The sequence below is a fragment of the Rhipicephalus microplus genome, chromosome 8 (genome assembly GCF_043290135.1).
Source record: "Rhipicephalus microplus isolate Deutch F79 chromosome 8, USDA_Rmic, whole genome shotgun sequence".
Taxonomy (NCBI): domain Eukaryota; kingdom Metazoa; phylum Arthropoda; class Arachnida; order Ixodida; family Ixodidae; genus Rhipicephalus; species Rhipicephalus microplus.
In genome coordinates, this window is record NC_134707.1 from 77,316,757 (window position 1) to 77,338,244 (window position 21,488).

The 21,488-nt window shown below is 46.9% G+C and overlaps 1 protein-coding gene across 1 annotated transcript in view; it reads right to left on the bottom strand.

The window, feature by feature from the left end:
- Nucleotides 1-5,859: 5,859 nt before the first annotated feature.
- The window catches only part of LOC142768288 (uncharacterized), a 34,965-nt gene continuing 19,336 nt past the window's right edge, over nucleotides 5,860-21,488 (bottom strand). The window contains exons 10-13 of the mRNA XM_075870247.1: nucleotides 19,679-19,800; nucleotides 18,333-18,583; nucleotides 15,737-15,974; nucleotides 5,860-5,964 (exon numbers count right to left, since the gene is read on the bottom strand). Of these exons, the coding sequence (XP_075726362.1) occupies nucleotides 5,860-5,964; nucleotides 15,737-15,974; nucleotides 18,333-18,583; nucleotides 19,679-19,800 (716 nt within the window). The remainder of the gene's footprint in view (nucleotides 5,965-15,736; nucleotides 15,975-18,332; nucleotides 18,584-19,678; nucleotides 19,801-21,488) is intronic.

The following is a 21,488-nucleotide window of genomic DNA, read 5'->3' on the forward strand; positions in this document are numbered from 1 at the left end:
CTATGCAAGTCGAACACTATCATCTGCAGAGAAAAACTACTCTGCAACAGAAAAGGAATGCTTAGCCGTTGTTTGGACTATAACAAAGTTTCGCCCTTATTTACACGGTCGACCATTCAGGGTAGTTAGCGACCACCATTCTTTATGCTGGCTCGCCAACCTCAAAGACCCTTCCGGTCGTCTAGCACGCTGGAGCCTTCGGCTGCAAGAATTTGACGTTACAGTCATTCACAAGTCAGGACGCAAACACACTGATGCTGACTGTCTCCATTGTGTGATCCACCATTGTGTGACAGATGTGGTGAAGCACTAACAGTTCTTCACATTTTAGTCCAGTGCAAACAACTAGACACTCTAAGAAAACAACACTTTTCATTACCGTACCGACAACATATACCTTTACACCCTGCAATGTTCGTCGGTAGGGAACCACTGTTCACTCATAAGTCGGTGCTGGCTTTTTTAAAAGATGTTTGCTTTTATCATGTCATATACCCAGGCAATGCGTAGCGCGACTTCTCAAGGGAGGTTGCTGCTGCTGTGGCTACATTGAAAAACACGTGCCTCGCAGCCCTTGGACACAAGGGCGCTGATGAGGCACTTGTGCTAGTGCAAAATATTTTTACACATGTTTTTATTATCCAAACCTTTTGTCACCAATTTTTACTATCCATATCACGCCACTGTCATAATTTTAATACTTATGTTTTTACCCCCATTATAGCGAGGAATTTTCAGGCCCCTATACAGCCCCGCAACATATCATGGTTCACATCTCTAGTCATTGAAATGGCGCTCTTTGGCCGTCAATTGGCCCTTGCGCCATAAAGCGCCACATATCATCATCATTCCTTTTCACGGCATGGTCATGATTTTATCACTTCTATGTTTTTACTCACCTTAGCGCGAGGAATTTTAAGGCCCTTATAGAACCGCTAGTCACAATCATTGTCCACATATCTTGTCCCATGATGTTGAGCTCTTTGGCCGTGAAATGGCCCTTGCGCCAAAAAACACCAAATATCATCATCATCATCATGAATAGGAGGTCATCATCATGAATAGGTGCTTGGGAGGAAAGAGACTACACCGATCGAACAGCGAGAAGCCGTTATAAATTCAGAAGGCCGTCCATCAGACAACAAGGTATAGTATACACACTGAAGGTAACGAAATAATTTTAGGCAGTTCTCAGTTCGCTGCTTACATATGAACGGAGGAATCAAATGCAGCAAATGCAGCAAGCGTTATGAAATAGCCGAAAGGATGGAAAGGAAAGGCAGTGAATACACGGAACCTTGCTATTTCTATATCCCATAAATGTAGCTCTTCGACAACGACGAAGCCCGGCTAAGGCGGAAGCGAAAGGCTCACAAGGTAAATGTAGCCAAGTAGATAAACCCAAGGGAAAAGTTTCCCTGGAAAGACTGTATGAAATGTTTGTGGAAGTGCCTTCAATGTGGATTTTGATGCCTAGAAAGACTTGGTGACGGTACTAGAAAAGCAGGAGCGTGGCACAACCTTCACAAGCATCGATAGACAATCACGTGCAAGGGTATTATACCCGAATCACACTACCAGGATTGACTGGCACGGATACTTGAAATCCTTGTAGGTTAGTTTTCCTCAGTATCATACACCACTGTTGGGGCGCGGAGGATTTTTAAATGCGAAAACTTCTCATTTCCGAGGCAATAGCGCAGGCTCACCCACACTGTGCTTGCGCGAACCCTCCCCCCCTCATCTGGTGAGCGCAAGGAGGTGAGAGGAGGCATGGTGGAGGACGTAGCGTGAGCACCACCTACCCTTCGTTTCTCCTCTCCTGTTTATCTCCCGGCTCTTCGGCTGTTTGAAAACCTGAACGCAAACGGCAACGCCGGCATGTGAATTTCGAAGATGCGAGGCTGCGAAAGTGCGCGTTCGCTGCGCTTCTGTCATTCTCTCTTTCTGTAACAGTGTGCGAAACGCCGAGAACAACGTCAACGTCGGCGCTAGTTGCAGCGCCCCCGCCACTACCGCGGAGCAGAGAAAGGATCGGGAAGCCGAACGTTCATGCCTGCTTCAAAAGTGGTAATTGAAACACTTTGACACAAGGAACGTCTCATTGCTCACATAAGAGAAACAAAAATTCGATACACCGCCCCCCCCCCCGCGATGCTTTCGCATCCCACCATGGTTGCCCGTAGGGGGAGATGATGTGTAAGCGATACTCATCTTGATATTGAGCTGTTCGTCGTCTGATCATCATGTGTCCTATTTGGCAGACGACACAGGGCGCTTGACAGCAGACACAGAAAGTGGGGAAAAGAAAAATTGATTGATTTGTGCGGTTTGACGTCCCAAAACCACCACATGATTATGAGAGATGCCGTACTGGAGGGCTCCGAAAATTTCGACCACCTGGGGTCGTTTAACGTGCACCCAGACCTGAGCAAACGGCCCTACAACATTTCCGCCTCCATCGGAAATGGAGCCTCCGCAGCCGGGATTTGATCCCACGACCTGCGGGTCAGCAGCCGAGTACCTTAGCCACTAGACCACCGCGGCGGGGCGGGAAAAAAGACAGAAAAAGAAAAAAGGCAGGAAATAAGGGAGCATTACATAAGTAGTGCCAAACCTGCAGAAAGTGCGCAGCCAGGCGGCTGTCTTTCATTCTTTCTTTTTCTTGCCTTTTCTATTTTTCCTGTGTTTTAATTTTCTTTTCTTTTATGCTCTTTCTCGTTGTTTTTGCCCTTCAACCTTTTACTTTGTTTTATTTTTCTCTCCATTTCTGGCTTGCTGCATGTCCATTTCTTTCTCTTTCACTTTCTCTTTCTCATTCTGTCTATGCTTTCTGTCTATGCTCTATGTCTATTCCTGACTCTCTCCCATCCTCCGTGTCTTCCTCGCCACCCATAAGCTCTCCTCTGCTCCCTCACTTCCTTTCTCACTCTCTTCTTTGTTCTTCCTCACCTCTTATATTTATATCTCTTTCTTGCTGTTGCTAGCTTCCATCGTCTTTTTTTCTCTCTCTCTCTCCATTTCTCCCTTGCTTGCTCATTCCTTGTTTTATTTCTATACTTTTCGCCTATTTCTTCTTTCCTTTTCTTCCTCTTTTCCCCTCTACACGTCTTTCATTCTTTCTGTGCATGCTATGCCTTCTTTTTTTTTAATGCTTTTTTTCATCTTCACTCACGCATCTCTCCTCCTTACATTTCTCTATTTTAATACCTTGCCAGCTAAATATGACAGCGCAGCACGCGGCCTGGCATTTATGATATATTCTCAAAGTGTTGGAAAAATTGCTTTCTTTTCTCCCGACAAATGACACAACACGCTCAAAAATGACTGCATCTCGGGCCAAGTATGAGCCATTGGCTGATTTGAGCGTGGCGTGCTCGATTGCTACTAGGGCCGGCGCGGGAAGCCATGGCACGTCCATGTGGCACACGCGATTACGCTTAAAAGCCACGCATTCAAACAAAAAAAAGAGAAAATGCTTAAGGTGACAAGATGGCCGTGACATTTTTTTTTTTCGTGCCACCCCTCGTTTTTTAAAACTTCCGGTACTTTCGTTTGGACGAGACTAGAAAGAATGGAATCGCAGCGTGCCACAAATCCTTTTAACTCCGCCCCTACTGATGAATACTATTTTTTTTTTATTTTGCACTGGTGAACTAGCGCTTACGCTTCTTTAGCGAAACCCTGCCATGCGTAGTTGGAAAAATGTTGCAGGGCCACTTTAATGACAGTACATGCTGCTCAGAGCATGCGTTTCGTACATTCTTGCTGCTAGGTTTATCTCTCCAGCTGACGTGAAATCGCAGCCTAACGCTACTTAATGGCTTTTCCTTCGCTCACTGAGCCGGCGCTGTGTTTTCCACACAGATTTATACGCTGGTTGACAATTCAGTAAGCTAAATGGATAGTAGCATGCGCCCTCAATACACTTACTGGTCATGAAACTCCCACGTAACTCGATGGGAAAGCTTCATATACCGGCCGCATTTTCCGCGCCGCGGCGCTGGCGTAGCTACAAGGGGGACGAGGAAGCCGCCTGCTGCTGGCTGCCATTAGCCGAGTGTGAGCGCGGAGTGGTGTTGTTTGTGCTGCTTGCACCTTTTTTTTCTCTTTCGGCGGTCACCTCGTCGTGACCGCGATGCCCAACACCTGCTGTGTGCCGGACTGTCGCTCGGGATACGAGGGCAACGTCGAAAAAGTCTCCCTGTTCTGTTTACCAGCCGACGCAGAACAACGCGACAGGTGGAAACGTGCAATCCCGCGACAGGAGACTGTCGGATTTTCGTTCGACTAGAAGTATGTTCGCGTGTGCGAAAAACATTTCGATGCAAGTGACATCGTACGTGCGGACATGTGTACAGTGAATGGGAACATCATTTCACTGCCTCGAGATCGGCCAAGACTGGTGAAAGGCGCCGCGCCAAGAATTTTCGAAGGTTTGCCTGCTTACCTCTCCAAACCAAAACAGCGTTCGCGTGGACTAACAAAGCGCCCACCTGTAAAAAGGCCGCGAGAGCTTTCTCCAGACTGTGATGTGACAGTTGCGAATGCGGACGTCTCCACTGCAGCCGACGAAGAAATCGATGGTAAGTCTGGCTCACTATACGCTAACAAAATTGGCTCCTTCCCTTATGAAATTTGCTCTTTGTCAGTCTTTGCAGATGTTGTAAGAACTGAGAATCGCCCAGGCTTCGCTGATGCAGAGTGTCAAACAGTGGTCCCAGTTTGTTCAGCATCGGAGCTGCAGAGAGTGAAGGCGCAACTTCGCAGCGTGAAGCAATAGCTTCAATCATCCCAGCGGAAACTTTCAAAAGCGGAGGCGCACGCCAATAAAAAAAGGTGGAATGTACGGAGATATTCACAAGCTGTCAGACCGCGAGAAGCTGATTATAGACCAGTGCATCATGAAGGCAAATATGAAGTCCACGAAAGCAGCACGGTAAGATCCCGTTTGTGAAGTGTGTTTGGAGTTTTATGTGAAGTGCGGTTTTCGGAGTGTGCGCGTTTTCTTCCTGAATAATGAGAGAAACTGAAAAGTGATGCCGTGGACCAAAATGAAATATTTTGTTTTACTTTGATAGTGCTGTTAGCTGGTGCTGTCGCTGAATCGTGAACACAAAAATCTGCATTTATTGCAGGTATAAAAAAGAATGGCTTTACGACTGTTTACTGCTGAAAATCAAATTGACAGCAGTTTATACATTTCTTCACGAGAATAATTTTCTGCCTCTACCACACCCTCGCACACTCTACTCGTACCTAAAAAATCTGAAGGCCGCCTTTGGGTTTGATGAAAATATATTTGCCATCCTCAAAGACAAATTGGGAATTATTCCAGAGAGAGAACGCCGAGGTATCAATTTTTATTTTTTTGCATTTGATTTTTCTGGACTTTGGTAAACAGCTGAAATAACATTTATTTTTCTTCAGCGGTCCTGATGTTTGACGAGATGAGCGTGAGAAGGAGCCTTCATGTAAGGGAATCGGATATGACACTGCTTGGAAAGGTTGACTTAGCAGAGAACACGAAGCCTACTGACCAAGTGAAGGATGGTGACCATGTGTTAGTGTTCCTTTTCCGACCATTCCTCGGTGGCTGGTCGCAGACTGTCGGAACGTTTTGCACGTCAGGGGCTGCACCAGGCTCCGCTATTGCTAAACTGCTCCTGCATTGCATTGTACTTCTGTCGAATGCCGGTGCCGTTGTTGATGAAGTCACTTGCGATAACACTACTTCGAACCGATCAGCATTGAACTCTTTGGGTTCAATTATTATCCTCATGGTATCTAGTACGTGATCTTAATAATAGAAATGTCTTCCTTTTAGGTGTCAGCGGCGATATCGCCAGTGTATCAACGTCATTTGAGCATCCATGTGACTCCTCCGAAGTCATTGAGGTCATAATTGACCCACCTCACATCTTCAAGTGCATCAGGAATAACCTTCTGAAAGCTGGAAAATTCCTGGTGGGTAAAACACAGTTCAAGATAAGTCATCACAGTGCTCTGGCTATTTTGTCTCACAGACTTTTTCTTAATGTAACAGTTGCCTGGTGACAAATGAGTACAGCATTTCCACTTTGAAGCTCTGCTAGACTACGAGGAGCAGCAAACTGGACTTCAGGCTGTGCCAAAGCTTACGAAAGCACACATCAGGCAACACGTTTTCCAAAAACTGAGTGTGAAACTTGCTGTCCAGGCAAGTCTGCTCTAGCATGTGTCATTAATTATTATTATGTATCAAAAAGTGCTGTTCCTTCATGAAAATACAGCACTCTGCCATATAACGTCTCTAAAATCTTTCAGCTCTGCAGTGAAAGCACCGCTTCAGCAATGGACTTCTATCGCAGTAGAGAAGAATAAGTGAAACTCCATGGCTCCAAAGCAACCTCGGATTTTGCGAGACAAACGAATATTCTATTCGACTGCTTAAATTCCAAGAGGCCACAAGATGTGCACTATAATAAAGCAGAACACATTGCTGTAAGCCCTAATATTTCAAAGTTATGGTCGCTTCCTTTGAAGTTCCAATTAAATCAAATTGTTTTTCAGACACTGAAGGAGAACATCGAGTGGCTTGACAAGTGGCACACTTACAACCAGAGTTTACCAACTCTTCTTTCTGAGCAAGCCAACGTGCAATGCTCTGAGAATGACTTTGCACAGAACAGTGACGCTTGTCGAAAAGCTGCTGAAATGTGGCTTTCGCTATGTTTTAGTTGGAAACTTTGGACAAGACCACCTCGAGGTAAATTTAAACCTTTTCGCTAGTTGAAGACATTTTCTTTGCACTTTTCTCTCTTTCAGAGGTTTTTTGGCTTAGCAAGGCATGTTGCTGGAGCAGGGGGACAGCCAACGGTTCAGCAATTTTTGTTCATTTACCGGTTGCTCTCGGTCAACAACTTGATCCGTCCGCCACAGCGAGCCTCAGTTGAAGGGGATGGTTCACGTCTTCTTTTAAAAATGCAGGATCTCTTTCAACATAAAGAACCTACTGTTAATCAGGTAAACATTTTAATAGCACACCAACGCTGCTCGTAGGGTGTCTCTCCATCGTATGGAAATGTGCTGAATGTTGTCTAGCCCTTTGATGCTAATGACATGCACGTCTGGTCATATGATATACAACGAGCTTCTATTCTGCTTTTTCACTTTTCAAATTTCTCTTGCCATTGTGGTATGAAAAAATATTTACGTTTCAAATTGATACCTTGGCAAATCTTTTTGATGGTATACTGCCGGAGCCTGTTGAATGCATGCAAGATATGATTCATCCGGAGTCGACGAGGGACAGCATTTTGGATTACCTTGGCGGCTATGTTGCAAAGAAGTTTGCTAAAATAAGCTGCAAGGACTGCCTCCGAACCCTTAGAAGCAACTCCCGAGAGCCAACTGCATTGACTGCGTTTAAGACGAGAGGATTTTTCCAAGTGCCATCGGAGAAACTATTGCGCCTCTTGCAAATTGGGGAGGAACATGTTGAAACGCACACAATAGACAATATAGCCTGTGCCAATGTCTACATGAACATTGTTGAAAACATCTTGCTGAACGACTGCACTTCCTCGGCCAGTGTTGGCTGTGGAACACATTTTGTGAGCACCACGGCAGAAGTTGTGCACTTTTTTATTAAGTGCCGTCTGCACTTTTTTACGCGCGAACAAAACAAACTGTTTCGTGCTGGTGGTCGCCCATCCTGTCCTGCCAGAGGAGAGAGAAAACCAGGGGCATAAATTTTTTTTCAGTGCTTTTTTGTGGCATTCACTCTATCTCCCAACTTTTCATCCACAGTTTCATCCACGCAGATTTAACTAAACGCTATGTACCTGTGCTCATGGCAGTTCGGAATTCTTGACAATTGCCAGTAGTTGCAGCAAAAAAATACGCCGAGAATTTCGCCCACCTTTCCTTGCAAGGCGCAGCGTTGTTGCAAAGTTGTTGTTGCACACAAATTTATCTCAGTTAGGCAGAAATAGTTCGCACATAAAAAGCTGAAAATTTGAAAGAGATATCTAAGTGGACAACGAAAAGAAAGTGTTCGGTTTAAGCCCGAAAGCGACTATACAGAAATCGAGAAATGTAAAAAATGTCACGAACACATCCGTCACTTGACAGATACTCTCATCAAAACATTGCCAGCAATAAATAACTTGGGCAATTCGACAACGCGCGTCATGTACAATATTGACAATACTAATCACTGCTATGGTTTGTTAGCGAGAACACGGAGAAGGAAAATATCTGAAGAAGTGTATTTGACGGCAAACGCTTCTGCGAACGCGCACCTGTCCTACCAAGCGTGGCAGATCAATGCCCAGATCAATGCCTGTATACAGTGGCGCCTCTTATGGCCACTTTTGTCCCTATATGAAACTTTCGCGGGAGTTTCATGACCAGTAAAAAGTATTGAGGGACCATGATAGTAGTCACGCATGACAGGTGACTGTTATGTTAGAGGTCAGCCATAGGTTATTTTATGTTCACATTTCATTTGTTTGACTGCGCAATACTCACACATTGGCGTGACCCTATAAAAATATTATGACGGCATTCATGCCTTGAATCTCAAAACGCCCAATACCGCACAACGCTCACGACCCATTTTCTTATTTTTAAATTGAATGCCTAGAATAAACGCCTATGTGCTTCAATAAACGAAAATGACAAAATTGAAATAGGTTTTCGCAAAGCCATCCTATCAACAAGTGGTTTCTTTTTGTAAAAAAAATGCAAATTCTCGAAAAAAACTGGTTCTTTAAATTACTAAACAATGAGTTTATTTACTTCACTGAAAGAAATTGAAAGCTTTTTCTTCTCTGGTCTATTGTTATGCCTGCGAGTCCACAGCGAACGTCCATGTCTCGGAAAAAGGAAATCTGTGTCAAGGCCAACGCGCGAGCCCGCCTGACGCGATCAACAACTCAACGGCGTCATCACGCGACGGCGCCTTTCTGGCGCGCACGTGCAATGAGTCACCTCAGCCCGCGAGCCCGTCGAGTAAACAACCAGCGTCTTCCTGTCTAGCGGGTCTGACACGTGCCTGGCGACGTCACTCGTCCTTGGGTGCAGCCACCTGCAGCGCAGCCTCTCCAGATTCGATGAGAAAGAATGACGCGGCCCAGCGGCAACCCTATTGGAGGATTCTAACCTCACGACCAGCGGCACTTCTGGACAGGACACTTGGGTTGGACCTGGTGCATATAAAAGAAGCCCTGCGGCGCGTCGCGAGCAGCCGACCCAATTGAGAGTAGAGCTATGTGTTAGAGAGAAGCTCTTCGCGTCTCTGTCGGCCCCAGTGCCGAATTTGTAACGCCTGTGTATATATGCTGTACATAAACCTTGTTTAACTCACCGTCATCTCGTCCGCTCATCTATCACCTCTGCGCGGAAGCAGTTGCGAACTGAGAAACCTACGCTACCAAACGGCTGGTGACCTTCCTGGTGGAATTCGAAGCAGTGGCGCCTTCGGGACCGTGTTGGCGTCGCCGTCGTTCGAAACAGTGGTTGCAGCGGTGAGATTTCGAGGCGCCCTTCGTAACGTCGTCGAGGGTGCGTTTCGTAACAGTGGTTGGCAGCTGCGGGATCGGCCGGCGTCAGCGACATGGATGCGGTGAGTGCCTGATGTTTTCCCCTCAGTTCACCAGACTACTCTAGCTCAGGTTATAGTAGTTTAGAGAAGGGCTGTGTGAAGCATTAGAGGGAGCTTTGATCGTTTCAAGCCAAGTCGAACCGCTTTGAAACCAAAGTTAATGCGGAGGGGGTAAACACGGGAGTGTGAAAAATTGCTTGCGCGTCTTGCTAGTTGACTTATAGTGGGTACGGCAAGTGAATTGTTAACAGGGGCAAACAGCAAGAGGCTAGTGTTAACGATGGAGAACCTTAAAGTGAAGGAACTCATCGAAATTTGTGAGGAACTCGGCATTACTTTGGGCCGTGCGAAACGAAAGCAAGCGATCCTTGAGATCATGAGAGATGAAGGAGTTTCGGCTGAGGAAGTCGATGAGGCCTGGGAGGATATCAAAGCACGCCGCGAAGAGGCTGAAAGGCGAGAAGCTCGCGAAGAAGCTGAAAGGCGAGAAGCTTGCGAACGTGAAGAAGCTGAAAGGCGAGAACGCCGCGAAGAAGCCGAGAGACAGGAGCGCTTCGAGTTGAAACGAATAGAATTGGCAACACTACAGTGTTCGCAGGCGCCTAGCGTAGCTTCTCCAACAGTTCAGGTCAGCGGTTATAGAATTCAGGACCAACTGCCGCCGTTCGTAGTAGGCGAGGACATGGCGAATATCTCGTCAAGTTTGAACACGTCTGTGAGCGAAATGCTTTGGAGCGGTCTCTTTGGGCGCAGAACCTGTTAGCTCTTCTTCCCGGAGAAGTGTCCGACGCGATAACTTGCTTGTCGAGGGAAGCGTTTGAGAGCTATGACGAGGTTAAGGAAGTGCTCTTGAGACGTTATAAGTTGTCACTCGAGGCTTTCAGGCAAAGGTTCCGGTATGCTAAAAAGGGGAATGAGTCACATGGTGACTTCGCGTTTCGTCTTAAAGCCGATTTAATTGAATGGCTCAAGGGCGAAAGTGTTTATGACGACCGCGATAAAGTGGTGGAATGCGTTGCATTAGAGCAATTCTACCACTGCATCGAGGAGGATGTCAAGCTTTGGCTGCAGGACAAACTTGGTGAAGTACAGCTAAACAAGGCAGCAGAGTTAGCTGAGGAGTATTATACTCGCCGAAAGTTGCATAGCAGGGCAGTGCGCCTAGAAAAGGATGAAAACAAAAAGGAAGGGCACGTCGCGATAAACTGTAAGCAACAGTTTGCAACTATCCGAGAATCGGAAAACAAACAGAAGCCGCGAATCTGCTACAACTGCGGAAAGGAAGGGCACATCGCAATATACTGTCAGCAAAAGCTTGCAACTATCCTAGAATCGGAAAACAAACGGAAGCCGCTAATCTGCTACAACTGCAAAAAGGAAGGGCACATCGCGATAAACTGTAAGCAAAAGTTTGCTTTTGCAACAATCCGAGAATCAGAAAAGAACATGCGGTTGTTGGAGCCGTATCTCCAAGAAATTAGGGTGAATGGGAAAACGTGCCGAGCACTCAGAGACTCAGCGGCAACCATGGACGTTGTCCATCCTTCATTGGTGTCTCCGGATGTCTTTACAGGAGAACGCGCGTGGATCAGGCAAGTCGCGGAGGAGCAGAGTGCTTGCTTACCAATAGCTACGGTTGTCATTGAAGGCCCGTTCGGTAAGCTTCGCACCAAAGCGGCTGTGTCTGCCGTGCTTCCCGATCGTTTTCCTTATCTTTTCTCCAACAACTCAAAGCAGCTTCTCAAAGAGCAGGGTAAATCGTTCTTCCCCAACCTAGCGTACGTGGGCCTCACGTGATCGCAAGCGCGGAAGCTTTCGCAGGGGCTTGATCTTGTTCTGTGTGGTGAAACAAGTTCAAAAGCAGCAGATCGTGGCGGCGAGTCGACGGAACCTCAAACACGAAATTCTCCGTGTGCGTCGTTTGAGCGGTCACTCGAGCGGCCCGTCGCCGAAGCGACCGGCGCGGTTTCCGTGGCAGGGGGAGACGACATGGCGCCATTGAGTCAGAGCGAGAGAGCTGCAACGCTCTCGCCTGTAGCGGAAAGTTGGAGTGAGCTGTCGAGGGTTGATCGAGAAACGCCCATTCGAGAGCAGCGTGCGGACCTCTCGATTAAAGCGCTAGGGGAAAGCCACATGAAAGCTGCACAAGTGTTGTCGAAGGAGTATAACGACAAATCGGCGAAAAAGCGCGCTTTTGAAGTTGATAGTCAGGTAATGCTGCTGCGGCCGTCCAAAAAGAACAAGCCTGAGATTCATTGGGAAGGGCCCGCCAAAGTAATATCTAAGCTTTCCGATACGAATTATGAAGTGAAATTAGGAAGGCGGCCGAACAAAATTTACCGCAGTAACTTGAAAGCAGTCGTAAATCTGCTTTTGAATGCTTCAGAGGAAGAGGGAGCAGAAATTTTGAGTTCTAGTGATGCAATCAAAAGGGGACCGGAGGTAATCTTGGAGCAGTTGAACCTAGAGCCTAGGTTAAGTGAAGTCCAAAAGGAGGACCCGAGAAAGATTGTTTCCGAGATTGGAGACGTGTGTTCGGACCGTCCCGGAAACACGACGGTGATCGAACACGATGTCAAGCTAACTTGTGAGGAGCCAATCTCTAGCAAGCCGTATCGTTGTTCCCCTCTGCAACGTCGCAAGTACGAGCCGCTCTTGGTACCGCATAGGTATCGTCGCCTAAAAGTGGCTGGTTACTGAGATGGAGCATGATACTCCGATTGCACAACTTTGATGTTCACTAAAAAAAGGGAAAATAAACGCTAATGCAGGTGCGTTGAGCAGTGCGTTCTAGCTAGTACCTTCTCAACCTTTCGGTTTCTCGCTAGTGATTCGGGGCAAAATTTTGACCTCATCACGACCTGAGCTGAGCGCTCTCGTCCAGAGTGAGCTGAAGGAGCCAACTTTATGTTGTATTCTAATTCGTTACGTTGTTGTACGTAAAAAAATTGAGCTCTCATTTTAAGTCTTGTGTCCCACATGTGCCTCTTGAAGTAAAGAGAACCAAATTCCGATAGACACGTACCTAGGTATATGTTGTACTATACTTTGTCTGGTGTTCTGTCGGGTGACCGAGGGCACTTGCTTGTGTCGTGTGTTGTCTGTTGTCGATCAGTTCTTGACAAGTTGCAGAACCATCGACAAGTGCTGAAACCAAAGATGGTCAGAAGAGACGAGCGAAGCCTGTCGGCAAGTTGTGGCGACAAGCCAGTGGAGCTGGGATTCGTCCTCAAGAATAGGATGTGTTCCCGGAACGGAGTATGGAGCTGTATTCTCCCCATGGCCCTGGAGGCGAACCTGCAGGGACCTGGCGAATGAGGGCGCCTGACATCCGAGCCACGTGGAAGCAGCTCGTCTTTCCGGCGCATTTTCTGGCGGTGGGGGTGCTGTTATGCCTGGGAGTCCACAGCGGACGTCCATGCCTCGGAAAAAGGAAATCTGTGTCAAGGCCAGCACGTGAGCCCGCCTGACGCGATCAACAACTCAACGGCGTCATCACGCGACGGCGCCTTTCTGGCGCGCACGTGCAGTGAATCACCTCAGCCCGCGAGCCCGTCCAGTAAACAACCGGTGTCTTCCTGTCTAGTTGGTCTGACGCAATGCCTCGCGACGTCACTCGTCCTTAGGGTGCAGCCACCTGCAGCGCAGCCTCCCCAGATTCGATGAGAAAGAATGACGCGGCCCAGCGGCGACCCTATTGGAAGATTCTAACCTCACGACCAGCGGCGCTTCTGGTTGGACATTTGGGTTGGACCCAGTGCATATAAAAGAAGCCCTGCGGTGCGTCGCGAGCAGCAGACCCATTTGAGAGTAGAGCTATGGGTTAGAGAGAAGCTCTTCGCGTCTCTGTCGGCCCCAGTGCCGAATTTGTAACGCCTCTGTATATATGCTGTACATAAACCTTGTTTAACTCACCGTCGTCTCATCCGCCCGTCTATCAGCTCTGCGCGGAAGCAGTCGCGAGCTGAGAAACCTACGCTACCAAACGGCTGGTGACCTCCCCGGTGGAACTCGAAGCAGTAGCACCTTCGGGACCGTGTTGGCGTCGCCGTCGTTCGAAACAGTGGTTGCAGCGGTGAGATTTCGAGGCGCCCTTCGTAACGTCGTCGGAGGTGCGCTTCGTTACACTATGCAGGAAATAATTGCTGTTTCCTCTATATAACTATGCAAGCACTGACGTGTGCTCAGAAGCTCAGCAGGCAAACCTAGGGCTCGGCCCAAACCTGCAAACACCGGCTGTACCTAGTTTCACCAAGAGGACTGGTTAGACTTCGGGCTCAGTATGAGCGCCCGGCCTAAACCTAGTGAAACCACTGGGCTTAGAACCACATTTGCGGAATCTATTCGGCAAATAATACAAAATAGGCACAATAAAGGCAGTGAACAGTTGGAGGATGTTTAAAGGGGCCTTGAAATAGTCGCTAATTTTTTTTAGATTTCCGAAAAAAAGTTACAGGGCCTACTGGGCCCGCCAGCAACTGCCATTTTTTCATTGTCTATGTGACGTCATGCAGCGGAATCTCCATCTTCAACGAAAATTTCAGCAGCTTCAAATATTTCCATTTCAAGGCCAAGCTAAACAAAGCGGAAATATCTCGATTGCACGCGCAGCCAAAAGTGCGCGCGCCGAAATGAGGACGTTCACACACAAAGCAGCTTGTAAAGTCGAGGCACGAGAGTCATGACTGCGCCAGTGTTTCACGACTACCGAGCTGCTCACGTGCTTATAGAAAGTTAATTTACGAGTGGCATGACTAAACTCGCTAAAGCATCGTCATCGCGTTTGTGAAGGAGTACCCCACAATACATCGTATGAGAAAAATTGTACTTATGGCCCCTTTATTAGGGCACTGACCATAGTTTTCGCAGCCGAATCGGTCCCGTTCTAAATGTCTTCTGTATACAGGGGCAGCTCTGACAATTATGAAACTGAGGGAATAGTACATAACTAAACTTGAACGGATGGTGCAAACGTTTAGATAGCGTAACTATATGGTGGTCTTGGGACGTTATACCCCACATGTCAATCAACGTTTAGGCAGGAACGAGGAAGGCACCTAACACACGCAAAAGCACACACTCGCGACCAAATTTTATTCTTCTAAAAGCTTAGCTTGAGATTCCTCAAGCATACAAACAACACCACAGAAAGCAAAATAACCATCTCTGAAAAATATCGCTTGATCAAAACCTATTGTTCAAAAAACCATACTCATTTTGATAAAGAGTTGTAGAGAGAACACTGACACCAAGATCACGAGCTTTCTGCACGTATATCTTCAGCCAGTTCTCGTGCCACCTTGTCTTTGTTAGTCCTCAAAATGCTTGCGTTGCCTAGCAGTGGTATAACCCCTGCAAGCCTCGAAGTGATAAGACCCTGCCCCGTCTTTCAATAGACAGCATGGGTTATGCTAGTCAGTCATTATTACACCGGCCAGTCTGGCCGTTGTAAGTCCGGCCGCAGCTCAACGGAATCTTTTAAATTAAACCAGTTTAACATTTCATAAAACGAGCTCTGTTCGTGTGTTTGTTCTCACAATCTCTTTCTCTTAGCAGACGACAATCTTGTGTCATCTGCTAACACTATTTGTCTTGTGCAAGCTTAGAAAGGGAACTGAATACTGCGAAGAGGTATTTTATTGTTGTTCATCTTTTTTCATTGTGTTCATTTTCTTTGGTTGGTTTCCGCAAGAAAACTTTATTTCAGTTTACCCACTAGCCTATTGCCAAGTTTTTCTTACGTGACCAGACGCTCAGGATACGGTACATGATGCAGTTACTGTGGGGTACAGTAGGAACCGATACCTGTTTTTCAATACATGCTTTTTATGCAATGAACCTTAGTTTATCCGCACATTTTCTACGCTCTTGGGGACTTCGCGTTTCATTAAAGAATAAACAAGTGAAAAAAATCCAAATCAGTACCTCGTAAACGTCGCTTTTAGAAACTATGTGTGATAGATTTATCGCCCGCGACGACACCGAATTTTCTGCGATACAAATCTCAATCTATATAGTTAATGCGCTTACGTGGATACGTCATTCTTGTTTATAAAATTATGGCCACAGGGCACAACGTGAGTCGGTGGGAGTACAACAATACCTGCTCTTATCATCATTACGAATATATTGATGAAGTGGGCAAACATGGTACCACGCCGAGGCCTTCAAGTTCTCCTGCAGTTGGCTGACGGTGTGAAAGAAGAATTCTTCGCGCGTCTTGCGAATCAAGTGTTCCACTTGGCTCTCGAGAACCATACACACGTCCGTGGGGTCGCTCTTCTCTTGCACGAACATGCTGAACTTGGACACCGCACCGGAGAGGGCTTCGCTCTCGCTGTCGATGCGGTACGACTTCAGCAGCGCCCGAATCTTCATCGCGTACCTGCATGCACGGAGGCGCTGCCGACAACACTGCCACCGCACGTGATATGCCTTTGACTACACCATACTCTTCCAGGACAGCAAACGCGCAACAAGAGAAAGCTTAAGGACGACAGAAAATTAAACAATGCGAGACACGAGAGAAAATTGGGTGGAGTGCGGAAATCATGTGTATTGGTTTATATCACCCAAAACAGGCGGTAAATAAAGAGAAAGGTGGTCGTCCTTCCATGCGCCTTCGATAATCAGCTGCAGACGAACTGTGCTGTAGTTTCAAGTACATTAGCATTGTTTTGTGATTAGCCGTTGTTTGTTTTACATAGATAAGTAGGCAAGCACACGTATGAGGTGGGCTCAGTTCGGAATACTGAGTCCACACTGGGTACCAGTATGGACTTTGGCTTTCTATGACTAATACTGGTACGCAGAAGATCGTTCACAAATACGCCCGCAAATGGGCTCTCGGAAAACGCGTTGGTGATTTGACTCCGTTTTACACCGGTGAGTCAGGGACAGCAAGACGGTGACCTGCTCGCAAAAACCTCCAATCAGCAAAATAAATTGTCCATAAGTGAAGGGGTCCTCGTGAATTATGGTTGACGCTCCGATAATTCCTATTTTGCGTGTAATCATCGGAGAGTCAAATCAGCGTGAAAGGTCATTAATAAAAAAAGAGCGTTGGTGATTCGAGCACCGAAACGGTCCACGTAAAAATTTTGTGCTTTCAATTATTTTTTTTTTCGTTTCCGTCGTGAAATATGCGGCAAGCACCGCAGTGTTCCCGGTCATTCGGGACCAAGAAGCATAGGGAGTGCACTTGTATGTATTATGTATTTTTCTCAATAACCATGGCGCGTTTTTTTTTCATAGGCATAATAAACGGCGGCACTATCACCGCAGCGAAACGCTACGCAAACATTTTCTGAGTATCACCTTCGGTAGGAAGTCCTGGCTTCTTTCAAGAAACCTCCTCGTCCTTCCAGCAGCAACCGCGGATCAGGTAACCTGTTCTCTACAACGTCCAGGTACTCGGTGCTCAGCTCAACCTGGTTAGACAAACCGCAAATTATTTATACTTTAAAGTAGTTCACAGTCGTCTACGTTCACACTTGTGAACTGTGACGTAAGGAAATGGGAGCAATTGGTGTATTCTCGGGTGTCCGCTTCCTATAAGGAGCGGGTGGATTAAAGATACACTAAAGTCGAATACCAATTTACGTGAAAGTGAAATCTGAATGTATGACAACGTCTAAAACGACGAAAATAATCAAAAGAAGTGCCCTATTTATCAAGATATTAAGGCAAATGCACGAGAATTCATGCGCTACGCGAAGGACATTCGCAAAACGATCCCAATTACGTGAAAGGTACTACCTAGTAATCCACTGGCAATCAAACTAGCTGCTTTTTTTTATCTCTGATTCATCAAAAAAAGAACCGCCGGACGTTATACTGTAGAGAACGGCGCGAGTTGCTGAAAAGTTCAGTTTTCACTTGGTTAAACTGGACAGGTCATGTCATCTAGCGTGGCCCTGTTCAACTATGCAAGTCTACCATCTCGGAGGCCATTAAAGGCAATCTTTCATTGGTCATTGCAGCTGCTGTGTATCCCGTTACTTTCGCTCTGCTGGGCAACGTTGTGCATGGCCGCTGTGACGTGAAACGATCCACTGTAGGCAGGTTATTTGCAGTGCGCTGACCCGTTGCGGACCTCTAAATCATGATTTATTTCAAAATAAGCTTTTCCTTGGCACAAAAGTAACCCTACGAGGTTTCTGGGCCGCCATTTCAACAATCAACGTCGACTTGAAAGTTGCTTGTGGTGTCCCTTTAAGACAGTCTAATGTGGATTTGGGACGTAAACCCCACAAATCAATCAAGACAGTCTAATGCCATGGCCATTTACAGTGCGCTTTTTCAGCCCGAAACCATGGTAAGGCTACCTTATCAGGCGCGTTCAGATCAAGCTGCCACATTATTTGATTTTCGTGAAATCAACAGTTAGTGACCAGATATACTACTGAAGCAAACTTCACAATAATTCCGGGGTGCATTTCTAGTTAACCAGTACCCACAGCTAAAGAGTAAGCACTTTTTGATTAACCAGTATCAGTTCCTTAGAATATCCCCCATCGATGTTAACAGTGGTGGAAAACACTTGCAATGAGACGCGTTAAAATGTCACCTCAAGAACACTCCCATATGACATGACGAAAAGAACCACCCAATCGTTCACGAATCTTAATCCATCCTTATATGAGCGCCTTTGAGCGTTGAGCCTTTGAGTAAAAGACCTTTAAGGCGACTCACTTTTTCTTGTGGTGTGAGAACGATGAGACTTAAAGCGCGAGGTGCTTACCTTCTTGCAGTGGCGCCCTGCTTCTCCATGAAGTCCGGGTACATGAATGGCTTCTCGGAGTCTTGCACCCCTTTCAAGTCGCTGCACTTTGTGAAGTCCAGGTTGACCGAGCACTTGCGTGCCAGATCGCGGCAGCGGCGCGAATCGATGCCGGCGTCCAGCGAGTCCGCCCACGCGAGGTGCGCATTCGCTATGAGGTCGATCTTGTCCCCCTTGATGTACTGGCAGAAGAAGTCAATCATGTCTTGCACCTGTAGGACAATCTTTTTTTTCATCGAGCATGCTCCAGACCAATCACAGTTCACGCATCATTTTAGACAAATGTTCGGGTAACGAGTGTCACAACTTTCCGCAGTGAAATCGTTCATGACTACTTATGACGATACGAAGAACGAGCGCGTAACATGTTCTTGCGTTTCCTTCCCCCTCGCTTTTTTTAGCACTGATCTGCCGATCGCAGGAACGTAATCCTGGCCATGACGGCCGCATTTTCAATGGAGGCGAAAATCTTTTGAGACCCTTGTGCTTAGATTTAGGCCCAGGTTAAAAAGAACCGCGGGTGCTCAAAACTTCCAGAGCCCTTGACTACAACGTGTCTCATAATCATATGGTGATTTTTGGGACGGTAAATGCCAACTATTCTTTTTTTTTATTTCAGCACAATTTATGAATTCATAGAATATTCAAGTTACGTGAATAAGAAATGAAGCCTCGACTGGGCGAGGGTGCCAGTAGTGAATTGTCTCCTACCTGGCTTTGCCTTGCGGTCTCCCACCCAGTCAGTTTTGTCTCACATGTATATCGCGCGCTATAATCTGATTTTCTTATTTGTGTGTTTTCTACTGCACAAGCGGAGATAAAGGTGTTTAGCTGACAAGCGAGAAATCTTTATAGACTTAATGCGCCATTTACACGTGTTTTAAGATGAAATTTGCGACGAGAAGAAAACAGTGCCTGTAAAAATGAGTAGTGAAAGCGAGATACAAAGCCACTTTCTCGTCACTCTGAAAGAGTGATTTAGAAGCAGGAAAAGTGCTCAACTCGTGCAACCTTCGACACAAGGTCCCAGGAACGCAAACAAAAAGGTATTTGTCTTTGGATTATTTTCTGTCCTCCCTACAAGATGCAGAGCATATAAAGCTCGATATCGTGCTCTGTATGTCTCCTGCAGCGTGTTAGCAGGGGGCATACGATGAGCTGTAAAGCCATCACCTTCACGGACGTATAGACACATCCACAGCTAATCTTTTATTGGTTCCTGTTCGACCAGAGTGAACTATTTATTGCATCTCGTGTAACTGAAAGAAATGTCGACGTGAACATTAAATGAAAACAAAGCCACTCGCCTCAATCGGTGTTTTCTGCTCACGGGGTGGATCGATGTAGTAGTGCATCGGGCTGCAGTTTGTCCTGAAGATGAGATCAGCGTACCACAGCACAGAGTACTCGTCGCCATCGAGGTCAGAGCCTGCATCAGTCAATAGAGAGGTGCTTTGTTCAAAACTGTAAAAAAGGCTCGATGCCTTACAGGTAAGCTTTACAAGCGGTATTATTTCTACGTATATTAGGCAACTTAGACAAGCACGATACATTCAACTTTGCACAGAGTTCTGCAGGATTGCAGGAAATAAGTGCATTGACCACTCTCTGTGTCAAGCAAGTTCTCAAGTAAACACCTCTACGCTGAATGACTGGTATGACGGTAATATGCAGTCTTTCTTCATTAACTGAAGCATGAAAACGTAGGGAGCTCGATGAAGCACTGCCTTAAAGTTTTCTTACGAGCTACACACGAACCTTCTCCTTTCTGAGTGTCTTTCCAAGTAACCAGTGCTGTATGGTCCGCACAAAGTTTATTCAAGCACTCAGCTCGGATGAAACGGCTCATCGGCAGCAACGCGACGACAACGCCTTTTGCTGGCGCTTTTCAGCTTTTTATATATCGCGATGCACAGTGCTCAACTTGGCTGTTTAGAAAGACGAAGCGTCGTGCGCGAAACAGCACGAGCGACATCTGCAGGTGCAAATACGCCACATCTGAGCATGCGCGACGCCAGTGATGTATGTACCTGCCTCGCGATACTGGTCCCTGTTTATCGCCGCGGATGCAACAACCACTTTGGCCATCTAAAGCGCTCTGAGCGATTTCGCGAACAAAAAACAAGAAAGAAAGACGAAGTACAATCGTTGTCGCTGCGATATGATTTCACCAAGCGAGAATATTTCTTTTTTTGTTTTATTTCGATTTTGTAATGTTGACAGTGATTCGACGGCCAAAGCAGCCATCGCGGTCGCGGAGAAAAAGAAGGGTAGAAATCGCAGGGCAGGCACATCATTGGTGTCGTGCATGCTTAGATGTGGCGTATTTGCGACTGCAGATGTCACTCGTGCTGTTCCGCGTGCGACACTCCGTCGTTATAGACAGCCGAGTTGAGCACTGTACGTCGCTCGAACGCCTGCGACTTGAAGCTACTGTAGGTCCTTTTGAACGTGCGATAAACGTTCAGATTAAAGGTGCACGATGCTTCGAGACCGTTGGAAAAAAACAATGCAAATCCCCTTAGACGTTTGTTGTGGCAGAGGCTCGTGCTGCTGCAGCTGCTGCTGAAACCGCTGGCTGCTGTCTCGCTGCTGTTCGGCCCATTAAACGGTTGCATCACCCCGGTGTGGCGTCTAACAGTATTCTTACATTTGGCGGAGAGTGCTGGTTGTCTCAAACTGGAACTCCGTTCCCGGACTCAACCCCCCGCTTCGCCAATGCCTGACGACATGATCCAGCCACCAAGCAGTCATAATCCCATCCGTCACCTGTTCCGGAATGCCATGACAGCGAGATCCAGTAATTTTCAGCGCAACCGACGAGCAAGACGCCGTAGACTGGCTGTGTCAGTATGAAGCGCTAAGTGCCCACAATAAGTGGGATGACACCGACAAGATCGTTTACCTTCATTTCTATCTGGCGGTTGTGGCAGAACTGTGGTTTAACAACCACAAAACGGAAATACCTTCTTGGTCAACCTTCAAGACGCGCTTTGCAGAAGTCGCCCCGCCGCGGTGGTCTAGTGGCTAAGGTACTCGGCTGCTAACCCGCACGTAGCGGGTTCGAATTCCGGCTGCGGTGGCTGCATTTCCGATGGAGGCGGAAATGTTGTAGGC